The 13707-nt window shown below is 49.7% G+C and overlaps 1 protein-coding gene across 1 annotated transcript in view; it reads left to right on the forward strand.

Moving 5' to 3' along the window:
* LOC106562126 (potassium/sodium hyperpolarization-activated cyclic nucleotide-gated channel 4) overlaps positions 1–10682 on the forward strand; it is an 84841-nt gene extending 74159 nt beyond the window's left edge. The window contains exons 7-8 of the mRNA XM_014126754.2: positions 5060–5224; positions 7777–10682. Coding sequence (XP_013982229.2) covers positions 5060–5224; positions 7777–10187 — 2576 coding nt within the window. The 3' untranslated portion in view covers positions 10188–10682. The remainder of the gene's footprint in view (positions 1–5059; positions 5225–7776) is intronic.
* Positions 10683–13707: the final 3025 nt, after the last annotated feature.

Raw genomic sequence — 13707 nt, forward strand, 5'->3', positions numbered from 1 at the left:
TTCCCTATGCTAATGCTGGGAGGGAGGGAGCGAGCGAGCGCGGTGTGTCACGGGGAATCAGGCTGCCCGGTGCAGATGTTTCAAAGGTTAGAGAGTGTCCTCTCAGAGGGCCTGTGGGCTGCCAGGGGCGATGGAGATGGGAGCTGACAGGAGAGAACCAGAGTCCAGGTGAGGCTCCCCAGACCAGGCCGGAGGACACTGATACCTCACCATGGGAGACCCAGCTCATACACACACACATAAACGAACACACACATACACACACACACATACACAGACACACACACAGTCTTCCCAAGACCAACCCCCCATCATTTCCCAGTAATTTCCCAAACCATTCCAACGTGAGCCGGCCAGTTATGTGTGTTGTGTAACCAAGGTCGTACTGTACTGTACAACAGCAACTCAAATTAAGAGAGTCAGTGCAAAAAAGGAAAATACAAAACATTTATAATAAAGGGGTCAATGTAAATAGTCTGGGTAGCTATTTGATTAAGTGTTCAGCAGTCTTATGGCTTGGGGGTAGAAGCTGTTCAGGACTGCTTGCCGTGCGGTAGCAGAGAGAACAGTCTATGACTTGGGTGGCTGGGGTCTTTGAACATTTTTAGGGCCTTACTCTGCCTGTTATAGAGGTCCTGGATGGCAGGAAGCTTGGCCCCAGTGATGTACTGGGCCGTACACACTACCCTCTGTAGCACCTTGCGGTTGGATGCCAAGCAGTTGCCAGCGGTGATGCAGCCAGTCAAGATGCTCTCAATGGTGCAGCTGTATAACTTTTTGAGGATCTAAGGGCCCAAGCCAAATCTTTTCAGTGTCCTTAGGGGGAAGAGATGTTGTCGTGCCCTCTTCATGGCTTCACGGCTGTGTTGGTGTGTTTGGACCATGATAGGTCCTTAGTGATGTGGACACCGAGGAACTTGAAGCTCTTGAACCGCACCACTACAGCCCCATCGATGCAGTCCACAATAAGTTTATTTGTTTTGTCCACATTGAGGGAAAGGTTGTTGTCCTGGCGCCACACTGCCAGGTCTCTGACCTCCTTCCTATAGGCTGTCTCATCATCGTCGGTGATCAGGCCTACCACCGTCGTGTCGTCGGCAAACTTAATGACGGTGTTGGAGTCGTATGCAGCATCCTTCCTGTTTCTCCCATTTCACATCCGATTTTAATTGGAGCAATTCCATTTACACTCCAAGCACACAGTGTAGTAGACAGTTGTTACTGTATGCGTTTCACTCCAATTATGAAATCAATTTTCTTCCTTGAAGTTGCTGTACAAGTGTTCCAGCACGATTACCAAAAAGAGCAGCAGTAGTAGCTAAGACAGACGAGAGAAGGAAACACGCCGCTGCAACATACACACAGACCTGGGCAAAGTAAGCCTGTTCAGTGAATTCATGCAGGATGTTTGTACTATTGCGTCAGACTGTAAAAGTGAGTCAGCATAGAGATTAAACCATTCATACATCATTTGACTGTTAATGATGTACTAGCAAGAGGAGTTTGTGCTTGAGCAGGGTAGGACAGAGGTCACGGTGCCTTTAGATGCACCATCAAATAAATGTTAGTTTCATAGCCGACGTAGGCTACCAGCAAAATTAATTAGTCAATTACAATTAGGGCTTCGGGACTTTCACAGTACAGCAGAGCAGCAATGTTTAAACAGAGAAAGAACCACATGAGGATGTTTGCCTTTAAAGTCAATAGCTTTTATTAGCAATAACACCTATGGATAGGGAGCAACAAATTTCCTCAAATAAACTCAGCAAAAAAAAGAAATGTCCTCTCACTGTCAACTGCGTTTATTTTCAGCAAACTTAACATGTGTAAATATTTGTATGCACATAATAAGATTCAACAACTGAGACATAAACTGAACAAGTTCCACAGACATGTGACTAACAGAAATGGAATAATGTGTCCCTGAACAAAGGGGGGGTCAAAATCAAAAGTAACAGTCAGTATCTGGTGTGGCCACCAGCTGCATTAAGTACTGCAGTGAGGCTCCTCCTCATGGACTGCACCAGATTTGCCAGTTCTTGCTGTGAGATGTTACCCCACTCTTCCACCAAGGCACCTGCAAGTTCCCGGACATTTCTGAAGGGAATGGCACTAGCCCTCACCCTCTGATCCAACAGGTCCCAGACGTGCTCAATGGGATTGAGATCCGGGCTCTTCGCTGGCCATGGCAGAACAGTGACATTCCTGTCTTGCAGGAAATCACACATTGAACAAGCAGTATGGCTGGTGGCATTGTCATGCTGGAGGGTCATGTCAGGATGAGCCTGCAGGAAGGGTACCACATGATGGAGGAGGATGTCTTCCCTGTAACGCACAGCGTTGAGATTGCCTGCAATGACATCAAGCTCAATCCGATGATGCTGTGACACACCGCCCCAGACCATGACGGACCCTGCACCTCCAAATCGATCCCGCTCCAGAGTACAGGCCTCGGTGTAACACTCATTCCTTCGACGATAAACGCAAATCCGACCATCACCCCTGGTGAGACAAAACCGTGACTCGTCAGTGAAGAGCACTTTTTGCCAGTCCTGTCTGGTCCAGCGACGGTGGGTTTGTGCCCATAGGCGACGTTGTTGCCGGTGATGTCTGGTGAGGACCTGCCTTACAACAGACCTACAAGCCCTCAGTCCAGCCTCTCTCAGCCTATTGTGGACAGTCTGAGCACTGATTGAGGGATTGTGTGTTCCTGGTGTAACTAGGGCAGTTGTTGTTGCCATCCTGTACCTGTCCCGCAGGTGTGATGTTCGGATGTACTGATCCTGTACAGGTGTTATTACACGTGGTCTGCCACTGTGAGGACGATCAGCTGTCCGTCCTGTCTCCCTGTATCGCTGTCTTAGGCGTCTCATAGTACGGAAATTGCAATTTATTGCCCTGGCCACATCTGCAGTCCTCATGCCTCCTTGCAGCATGCCTAAGACACATTCACGCAGATGAGCAGGGACCCTGGGAATCTTTCTTTTGGTGTTTTTCAGAGTCAGTAGAAAGGTCTCTTTAGTGTCCTAAGTTTTCATAACTGTGACCTTAATTGCCTACCGTCTGTAAGCTGTTAGTGTCTTAACGACCGTTCCATGTTCATTAATTGTTTATGGTTCATTGAACAAGCATGGGAATCTGTGTTTAAACCCTTTACAATGAAGATCTGTGAAGTTATTTGGATTTTTACGAATTATCGTTGAAAGACAGGGTCCTGAAAATGGGACGTTTCTTTTTTTGCTGAGTTTATGACCAGGCGTCCATGTATAATGACTCTCATCTTTAGTTCTGACATGGGTCCAACTCAGTGTTCCTCTGCCAGGGTCGCAGGGTTTGTCCCTCCATTTATCCCTGGTTCTCGAGGATTGAGTGTTAATCTCTCATTGTTTAGCGTTGAGCTCTAGCTGCTACTCATTGCTCCATGCTGGGTCTTCTACAGTCAGAGTTCAGGTACCGGTGCTAAGAGTCTGGGCTGTACATCCTCTTCTCTTAAGACAGGCAGATAAGGCCGGAAGAAAGGCTCTGTGCAGCTCAGTGTCTCATCTCAGCAGTGCTGGTTTCAGCCAGAAAGCCACGAGGCAAAAGGATTTAATACAGCCAGGCAGGGCAGGACGCTCCTCTCTAGAGGGGATTACTGGGAGCAGAGCAGGCCTGCAGAAAACGGACCCCCAACACAGGCCCGAGCCAGAGCTGACCTGGGAGCACACACACACACACACACACACACACACACACACACACACACACAAATGGGGTTACCCAGCAGCGCAGACACACACAACTCCCCTCACACACACACACACACACAGGATGAGCTGCACATGTTGTTTTTCATTAGGGCAGACATGGTCAGGGACAAGGAGGCTTTGGCTGACTGGGTATCTGGCCGCACTAGAGAGAAGGCAGAAGCCCTCATCCTCTCTAACCCACCATGCACTGTACAATACACAGAGAGGCAGTAGGAGAGGGGAAAGGAGAGGGGGAGCGCGAGAGAGAAAAACAGATTAGTGAGAAGTGAGATTCAAAGTGATATGATGGAAGAGGGATTCCTAGTAAATGTTACATAGGGAGCAGGAGAAAGGCAGTTCATTTTGCAGCAACTGAGAATTGAAAAGGAGAGTGTGGCGTTGGAAAAGGCTTTTTCTGAGAAAGACTAAGTGTTATCGTGGGATTGGGACTGAGAGTTGGAGAGTAGATGAAAGTGAGAGTTGGAGAGTGGCCCACAAGTGGGATGTGTGTGATTGTGACAGAAAAGCACATGGCACGCATACTGTAAATTTACACACACACACTCACACACAAACAACACACACACACACCCGCGGCAGGCACACGGCATAGGGGTGCTGTTGATGCCAGAGCTCAACAGCAAGGCTGACTGTTAAATGGAACATTATTCTCCTGATCTGGCATGACAGAGGAGGTCTAGCAGACCTCTAAGCTTTGAAAATGGCATTTAGTGCTTCAGCTGTGGATTACAGAAAATTCTCATTTGTAATGCTAAAAAGGAGAGGGGAGAAAAAAAAGAGTTCAGCGCAGGGGTAAGAATCCCTGGTCCTGGAGTGCCGAAGGCACTTCATGTTTTTGACCTGAAAGACCAAGTGTGTTGAATTTAGGCATTCACTGAATTGATCAATTAGCTTAGTTGTTCAGGTGTGGTGCCTAGTTGAAACAAAATCCTGCAGTACCTGTGGCACTCCAGGAACACGGTTACCTACCACCGTTCAACGGTTCACTTTTTTGTTCCCCATTTTTGTCATCATAAACGGTAAGTTGTACAATAGTGATATTTATCTATTTTTCACAGCAGCGTGTGTATCCCTTCAGGTCAAGCTCACACATGAGAGAATTCAGTCGGAGTGATACATGTCATAGGAAACATTAGGTCTTAATGCTTCTGTCAGCCTTCACAAAGATTTCCCTGACGTTTGATAAGAAGTGGAGCAGCGTTGGCATAACATCAGCCCTGCACGACAACAGGATCTCTACCTTGACCATAGTGAACACGTCATCATGCCGTCATAGTGTCGATTTACCTCTCTTCCTGTGTCCTGTGCAGAGATCTGTCTGTTGACGCGGGGTAGAAGAACAGCCAGCGTCAGAGCAGACACCTACTGCCGTCTGTACTCGCTGTCTGTGGACAACTTCAACGAGGTCCTGGAAGAGTACCCCATGATGAGACGGGCCTTCGAGACCGTGGCTCTGGACCGGCTGGACCGCATAGGTAAGAGACTACATAGTACAACATTACTTTCAACTCCATATGTATCACTGGAATTGAGCTGATCGTTACAGCCAATCATCTGCCTCTCCATTGGCAAGTAGTGTGAAGTATGCATGTATTCAAAGACGTGTTACAGTCCCCAGGTAGCACTCTGTACTAGATTGCCACTGGTTAAAATCCCGGATGGAACAAATGAAACATGATGTTGTAGTAAATGGATATGGATTGGCTGAGTAAATTACAAAGTGGAGTCAACTGCCGGTCACTGTACTGTACATGGAGGTGTCTGTCTGAGAATGAAACACAGATGTGCCAAAGCTGAGGAATCCTCTGGAGGGCAGCCGTTTCCAGCTAAGTGAGCAGCCAGCGAAGGGGAGAGGAGGCCATGCAGTCAGTGTTTGTGTATGTTAGTGACCTGCTCAGGACCAGTAGGCAAGGCAAACAGATGTGTCATATTAGCTCAGATGTCTCCACCCTTCCCACGCTGGCCTCCACACATCTGGCACCGTGGGCCCTGGCTGCCAGGGAGGAGGGACGGATGGGCACCACAGAGAGAGGAGAGGAGACAACTCTCTCTATTCTACAGGATAGTGTTTTATCATCTTATGTGATAATCTCTCCAGGCAGGGACAGTGATGTAAGCTAAAGAGAAGAAAACCCCATGGTGGTGGTGAAGAACTCACTATATAAAGCTCACCTAGTTGACCTAGTGAAAAGTAGTGTATTTAGTTTGGTTAGTTATATACAATTTACATAACAGACAGTGACAGATAACATGTCCGGTGCTAACAGTAAGAGAATGGATCAACTCACATCTGTTGTATTGGCCCTGAAGAACAGGGGAGCTAGGTGTTAGGAATGCAGTAGTTAAGTACATAGAATACTGGTTCTTTTCATTCTAGCACCACTTCAGTGATGTGTACAGCGTGTGCACTGATATGACACTTCATTCAGTTCTCAGCCAGCCCAGACAAATAGAAGATTCACAATGAACGTCAGCACGCCTCGATCATAACTGAACTATCTCTGCATGCTTCATTACGGCCCTGGGTATGTCTCTAATGAAATGTTGAACAATGGCTGCAGGCAAGGGGCTCTTTCTTTGGTGAAAATGGCTGCTTTAAAGCGATGAGGGAAAGCCCCGTCCTCCTGCCTCTGATATCAACCTCTCCTGGTCCTGATGCCTGATGCCTTTGTGTCTGCATGTTGTAAATAGATGGTGTTCACCTTTCCCTAGCCCTCCTGCATAATGAAGTCATTCACACAGCGATGCCCTACTAATTAATTACTGTCTTAATGGACCCTGTGCAATCGGATCAGAGCTGGGCCTGCTACGGCGGCGTGCGAGCGGCGTCGGGGTCAGGGCAGACCGACAGACAGCCCCCAGCACTGCTCCCCCTAATCGCAAGCCTCTCATATCTGAAATGGAGAGAGATTGATCTGGGCCTAATTGCATTGACAGTAGCGAGCTGAGCGTGCGGGTGCTGTACGATTTCAATCCCACCACATAGCACCAGCCTTTCAGGATTAGTGCTTTAGAACAAACGGTGAATTAACCATGTCACTGCTGGCATGTCCACCCAAGACGGATAGGGCCAGAGTTGAGTTCAACTTTTTGTTACTTAGCTTGTCTTGTCATAGAGAGCTATTTCAGGCCATCCCCATCCTGTCTCTGTAATCTAGTGAGTGGCTGACCTCTGACCCCTCCACCACTGGCCATGGAGCTCTGGCCATCCAATGACAGCAGAGGAGCACTGCCCTACACTGTGAAATCACTGACGATAGTGTGAACACTGACCAGCCCCTCATTCTTTCCATATCAGTCAGCCATGTCCCCGTTCAGAGCCGTGTTTCATCTGCATTCACTTTGCCTCTTATCTACGGCTCCACAGTAAGAGCTAGTCAAACAAACACACACACACACACAGCCTGCTGGAACTATCATGCTTCTTCTGTGTTATTCCCCTTGGTAGGCTACGTCCCCGTCCCCCTCTCTCTCTCTCTCTCTCTCTCTCTCTCTCTCTCTCTCTCTCTCTCTCTCTCCCTCTCTCCTCCAAATTTCAGCCAGGGTCTTTTCAAGCTCTGTCCTTGTGCTCGGTTCTGTTAAAGAGAAGTGCTTCAGAATGCAGCGACCATGCGAAATAGGAATCAAAGAGGAGTCTGGGAGTAGGCTGATCACAGCCATTCTGACGCCCTTTAATAGTCAATGTGCAGCCTAGGGGCTAAAACTCAGTAACACTCAGTGGCCTTTGTTGGCAAATGTGTTGCTTGTTCACAGGATCAGGGGTGATTATGATGTAGCTGGTTATTGTGCAGTAGGGCCAGGCAGTGTGTATAGTATAGTATAGTATAGTATAGTATAGTATAGTATAGTATAGTATAGTATAACTGTATAGTGAAAAAATGGTCTCTAAATCAGATGCAATTCCAGAGTGTTTAACTAACTAACTGGACGATCCGGCTAATTGTACTGTTTCTGTGTGGTCTGTCTGTCTGTCTGTCTGTCTGTCTGTCTGTCTGTCTGTCTGTCTGTCTGTCTGTCTGTCTCACAGGGAAGAAGAACTCCCTCCTGCAGCACAAGGTGCAGCACGACCTGAGCTCCGGCGTTCTTAACTACCAGGAGAACGAGATCATCCAGCAGATCGTGCAGCATGACAGAGACATGGCCACCTGCGCCCACCTCCTCCAGAACATTCCTCCGCCTCAGCCCCCGTCTCCGGGGCACACCCCCGTTATCTGGGCTCCCCTCATCCAGGCACCTCTGCAGGCTGCTGCTGCCACCACCTCTGTGGCCATCGCCTTAACACACCACCCCCACCTCCCCCACCTCCCCGCCGCGCTCTTCCGCCCGCCGGTCACGGTCCTGGGCTCCAGGAACCTCCAGGACCCTCCCCCCGGCCGGCTGAAGAAGTTCCACACGTCGGCACCCACCTCCTCCATGGGGCCTGACTCCCCTTCTAGCACCCCATCTAAACTGCACTGTTCTGGGATGGACACAGCCCTGCTGGCCTCCTTCCGGGCTCACCACACGACTCAGGGGTCAGGGGCAGCCAGCTCCAGTCAGCAGGTGTCCAGCAGCAGTGGAACCCAGCCTGGGCCTAGCGGGGCCTCCGCCTTTCCCTTTGGGCCTTTCTCCTCCTCTGGGGGCTCTCCGTCCCACAGCATGGCCCAGAGCACAGCCCAGCTCCACTCACAGCCCCAGACGCAGCAGCCATTCCGCTGCACCACCCCGCCTCTCGCTGCCCTCTTCCAGCAGGGAGCCATGGGGGGAGCCGTGGGGACAGGGATGGGTGGAGCAACAGGGGGAGCTATAGAGGGGGCTACAGGCTGGTCTTCAGGAGGCGCTACCGGAGGTGAAATAGGAGGGGTTGCTGAGGGGGCCACGGGTGGGACAATAAGAAGGGCCACTGGTTGGGGTAGACGTGGGTCTATAGAAGGATATTCTACTGGAGTGCATATAGGAGGAGCCACTGGGGGGTACTCAGGAGGGGCTAGTGGTGGGCACATTAGAGGAACTAGTGGAGGCCATATAGGAGCTACTGGTGGAGCAATGGGAGGGGCAGCTGGAGGGCATATAGGAGCTACTGGTGGAGCAATGGGAGGGGCAGCTGGAGGCCATATAGGAGCTACTGGTGGAGCAATGGGAGGGGCAGCTGGAGGCCATATAGGAGCTACTGGTGGAGCAATGGGAGGGGCAGCTGGAGGCCATATAGGAGCTACTGGTGGAGCAATGGGAGGGGCAGCTGGAGGCCATATAGGAGCTACTGGTGGAGCAATGGGAGGGGCAGCTGGAGGCCATATAGGAGCTACTGGTGGAGCAATGGGAGGGGCAGCTGGAGGCCATATAGGAGCTACTGGTGGAGCAATGGGAGGGGCAGCTGGAGGCCATATAGGAGCTACTGGTGGAGCAATGGGAGGGGCAGCTGGAGGCCATATAGGAGCTACTGGTGGAGCAATGGGAGGGGCAGCTGGAGGGCATATAGGAGGGGCAATGGGAGGGGCTACAGGTGGAATGACAATTGGAGTTATGGGTACCTCTACTTCTGGTTGTAGTATCAGCCCCCAGTCCACTGGTTCATCCAGCAACATTCAGCCCTGTCAGCTGCTCCATAGCCAGCTGCCCCCCAAGCCTCCACAGGTGGGCTCCCTGCAGCAGTTTGCAGGCGGGGGTAGGACTCCTAGTGGGTTCTACCACCTCCCCCCTCCAGGCTCCCCATCCTCCTCCTCCACCCAGCAGGCCCCAGAGGGCTCCCCGTCCCCCCTGGCCCAGTTCAGCCTGGCAGGCTTACAGTCTGGACTTCAGTCTGGCCTCCAGTCTGGCCTGGTCCCTCAGCTGTCCCTGGAGAGGTCTGCCCTGGCCTCGTTGGCCCAGTACGGCTCAGCTAACGGCTCACCCTGCTACACCCCCCTGGGGCCTAGCCCCACGGTCCAAAGCCCAGTCACAGGAAGGACTTTCCACTACAGCGACTCGTCCAGTGCCACAGGGTCCCACAGCTCTCTTCTCATGCCTCAGACCTCCCTCCCCAGCCAGCAGCACGCAGCCGGCAGTGAGTCTCTGCTGGGGCTGGGCAGCTTCTCTGAGGATATGAAACTATTGTCCTGTTCTAACCCCTCCCTGCCCCAGGATGTGGCCCAGGCCATGGGATACTCCTCACTCCCACGCTCCTCACCCCCTCGCTCCTCGAACCCTCGCACCTCACCCCCTCGCTCCTCGCCCCCACGCTCCTCCATGGAGCCAGGATACTGCCTCTCCTCACCCTACTCCTCCCCCATCCTAGTTCCAAAACCCTGTAGCTCGGTGCCAGGTCACATGACTCCTCCTGTCCCTGCCCAGATGTCTCCAGGACACCTGCAGCAACAGACTCAGTCCCCCGTGGCCTCCCCGGCCCTGCCGCCACGGAAAGGCTCGGCAGCCCACTCTGAACTAGAACCTGTCCGCTCCAAACTAACCTCCAATTTGTGAGGTCTGATCACACCCTCCTGTGCACCCTCCCTGGACTAGTACACAAACGATCTTCCTGTATGATGTCATTCTCTTTTAGGCTTCACTGTGTTCTAATCGTTATCATTTCCACGTTCTTAATATTACTGTGATTTAAAAGATGACGCTTAACCAGGTAACTTCGAGCTCCCTAGACTACTACTCTTTCTTTGTTTTTGTTTTGTCCTCTTCCCTTTTTTATTCATACGTATATACGAAATATATTTAAAATATATGCTAATCAAGGGACAGGAGGGTGTGAACAGAAAATGATATCCATTTAAGAGATGGTCATTTCTTTGTTTCTAACTATGCCAAAATCATAGGATGGGGTTTGGTTTGATGGTTAGATGGACAACACAATAGTACTTTTTTGCAGGAACCTATGCACTAATACCTGCATGTATAGATGCTTTTTTGTGTGTTTTAAAAGAACAGAATCAACCTTTTCAGCGGAAAATACATGCTTCAATAAGAGCAGACTGACTTATTTTTTCATCCCATACAGGATCACATATTGTTGATCCTTAATCATCTATTATTAATTAGATTACTTATTTATCCACTGTATAGACTTTACGAAACCTTCCGAGGTGGAGAAGAGATTTTAGGAAACCAAAAAGACTTTCCTCTGGGGTGATCAATCTGCCTCCTCTTTGGCCTGTGTGTCATTGTTGTATTGTCGTGATTTTGGGGGGTGTTGAGTGGGCTACAGGCCCTCCATCCCTGTAGTGAGACAGACATAAAGTATAATGTGTTAGTGATAGGCTTCCTGCAGTGTCCTCAACCCTGTCCTAACAAATTCACTTTGTCTTCCAAGCTCATCATGCCGCAAATGTTTTGGATGGACAAGGACAAGTTGAGCCCTGCAATCTGTGCGCTAGTGGACAGAGTGTGTGCATTTATATGTGTGTGATAGTGACTGAGTGTGAGTGTGTGTCTGTGTGTTTAAGAGAGAGATAGGGAGAGTAGTCTAATGCAAGGCAAGAGCTTGCCAGACTAACCAAAGGGGGTTTTGCCTTTTCACAAAACTAGGACTATCATCCCAGCTTGTGTGTGGAGTTATGTACCTCCAGGACCCTTCAATCTCTCAATGCTAGAAAAGACTACACTCACTAGTGCTCCCAGAGCTGTCAATCACACATACTTCACAGTCAGATAATGTAGCAAACACACAGGAAATAGACAATTCGGACATAAGCAATTACGTTTATTATTGTAATGATATCAGATACCTGTTGAAGTGCTGCTTGATAGAAAGATCTTACCACTCCACATTACTACCCACAGCTGCTATACGGTCAACATAGACATTCTCCCACATTGAATGCCAGTGTTGAGTTGAACATGTTGAATGTATGTACATCTCATTTATTTTTGTTTAGAATAAATATGGGTTATGCAGTTTTACATCAAGGAGGTACAGACAGAAAGACGGGTCATGACAGAATAGAAATGGTAGTTGTGGACAATTTCATAGTCCTGTATGTTGAGCTTAATCCCAGCGGACAAGAATGGTTGAAATTACATAATTCCAGCCAGATAACAATTTCCACCCGAATATCTTGACGTCATTCCATCCAGATAACCTGACTTCATTCCATCCAGATAACCTGACGTCATTCCATCCAGGTAACCTGACGTCATTCCATCCAGGTAACCTGACGTCATTCCATCCAGGTAACCTGACGTCATTCCATCCAGGTAACCTGACGTCATTCCATCCAGGTAACCAGACGTCATTCCATCCAGGTAACCTGACGTCATTCCGTCCAGGTAACCTGACGTCATTCCGACCAGGTAACCTGACGTCATTCCGACCAGGTAACCTGACGTCATTCCGACCAGGTAACACGACGTCATTCCGACCAGGTAACACGACGTCATTCCGACCAGGTAACACGACGTCATTCCGACCAGGTAACACGACGTCATTCCGACCAGGTAACACGACGTCATTCCGACCAGGTAACACGACGTCATTCCGACCAGGTAACACGACGTCATTCCGACCAGGTAACACGACGTCATTCCGACCAGGTAACACGACGTCATTCCGACCAGGTAACACGACGTCATTTCAACCAACCAGCTGTATGCCTGGCTGTATGTTCTGTATAGATAGGTAGCAGTAATCACCTCTGCCTCTCTCCACAGCCCATCATAAGGAGCAGCATGTTACCCTGGGTTCAGACAGCTGGGTCCATCTCTATCTCAGTCACACCACTCAGCCACAACACTCTTTTTTTAACAACACAGCCCCTAACCTCTGACCCATGTAGGCCAGCATGGACTTGTTGGCAGAAGTGCACAGTGACCACACTCTAGTCTCTCATTACTACCTCCTTCAGCAGACCTGTAACAAGGGCTAATCACACACACACAGGAACGCATGCACACGGATATGCACACACCCATGCACATGCATATACACACACAAGCCATGGCAGTCTCCCAGTGCAAATTGCAGTGCTGAATTGAATTAATTTGAACAGGACAGTAAGATTTCTATTGATAAAAGGGCTTTTAAAATGAGTTCTGTTCCCACACTGGAGTGATTCCAGATCTAAAGAATCGGTTTTAAATCGTCTCTCTTTCTCTCTCTCCCTCTGTTTGTTGTTGTTGTTTTACACCTGGTCTTCGTCTGCAGCGAGGCGCTATCTATCTAGAAAGCTCTGAAATATTTATTCACTATCGGTGTCTGTCTGACATGTGGCACCTGTCTCTCTGACAGGCTGGCTGACGGTGGGAAACCCACAGACATCACCTCAGACAGACAGACAGACAGACAGGGAGGGAGAGAGGGAAGGAGGGAGGGGGATGCGTTTATTCTCTTAGATAGAACACTCAGCAGCGTGATTGGCTGGACACAGGGAGGGAACAGGGAAGGGATCAGCACCAGTGGAGGAATATTGATGTCTATAGTGTGTACAGTGCAATCGTTAAAGCCTGTGACTGCTGGAGCTGTTAAAACACGAAGCTAATAGACTGCCGTGGCTGTTTCACATCTGAACAACAAAAAACACAAGAACCTCAACCGGTTTGTTTATTTTCCACAATATGACCTCATTAAGTCTGAGTTGGGAAATGTGACTACTTTGGATCGGGGTTGAGGGAGCTAGTGGTTGAGACAGAGGAGTAAATGTGAGGAGACGCTGATAGATTGAAGGAATGACGTGGTTGGACAGATGGTCAGGGCGCTGACAGGTAGACAGGCAGCCCATGGGGTTCGCAGGCTGACGAGCTGCTTGTTTTCTGGGGGACGTTGAAGGCATGTCACCCCTGCCTTATGATTGTTCCAGAGCGCTCGTGGAGGTTCGTGGGAGGCAGGAGGATATTGATTTTTGGGTATTTGAGGCAGCTTTTGGGTGTTGCTGGGGTAACGGTGTGTGTGCCTGTGCGTTTGTACATGTGCGTGTGTGTCTGTAGGAGAGATCTCAGCCCAGCGTTCTCAACCCAGTGCCAGGGTTGATGTCTGGGAGTGGTCGGTGTCTGAAGATTG

This window comes from Salmo salar, chromosome ssa11 (genome assembly GCF_905237065.1).
Source record: "Salmo salar chromosome ssa11, Ssal_v3.1, whole genome shotgun sequence".
Lineage (NCBI taxonomy): Eukaryota > Metazoa > Chordata > Actinopteri > Salmoniformes > Salmonidae > Salmo > Salmo salar.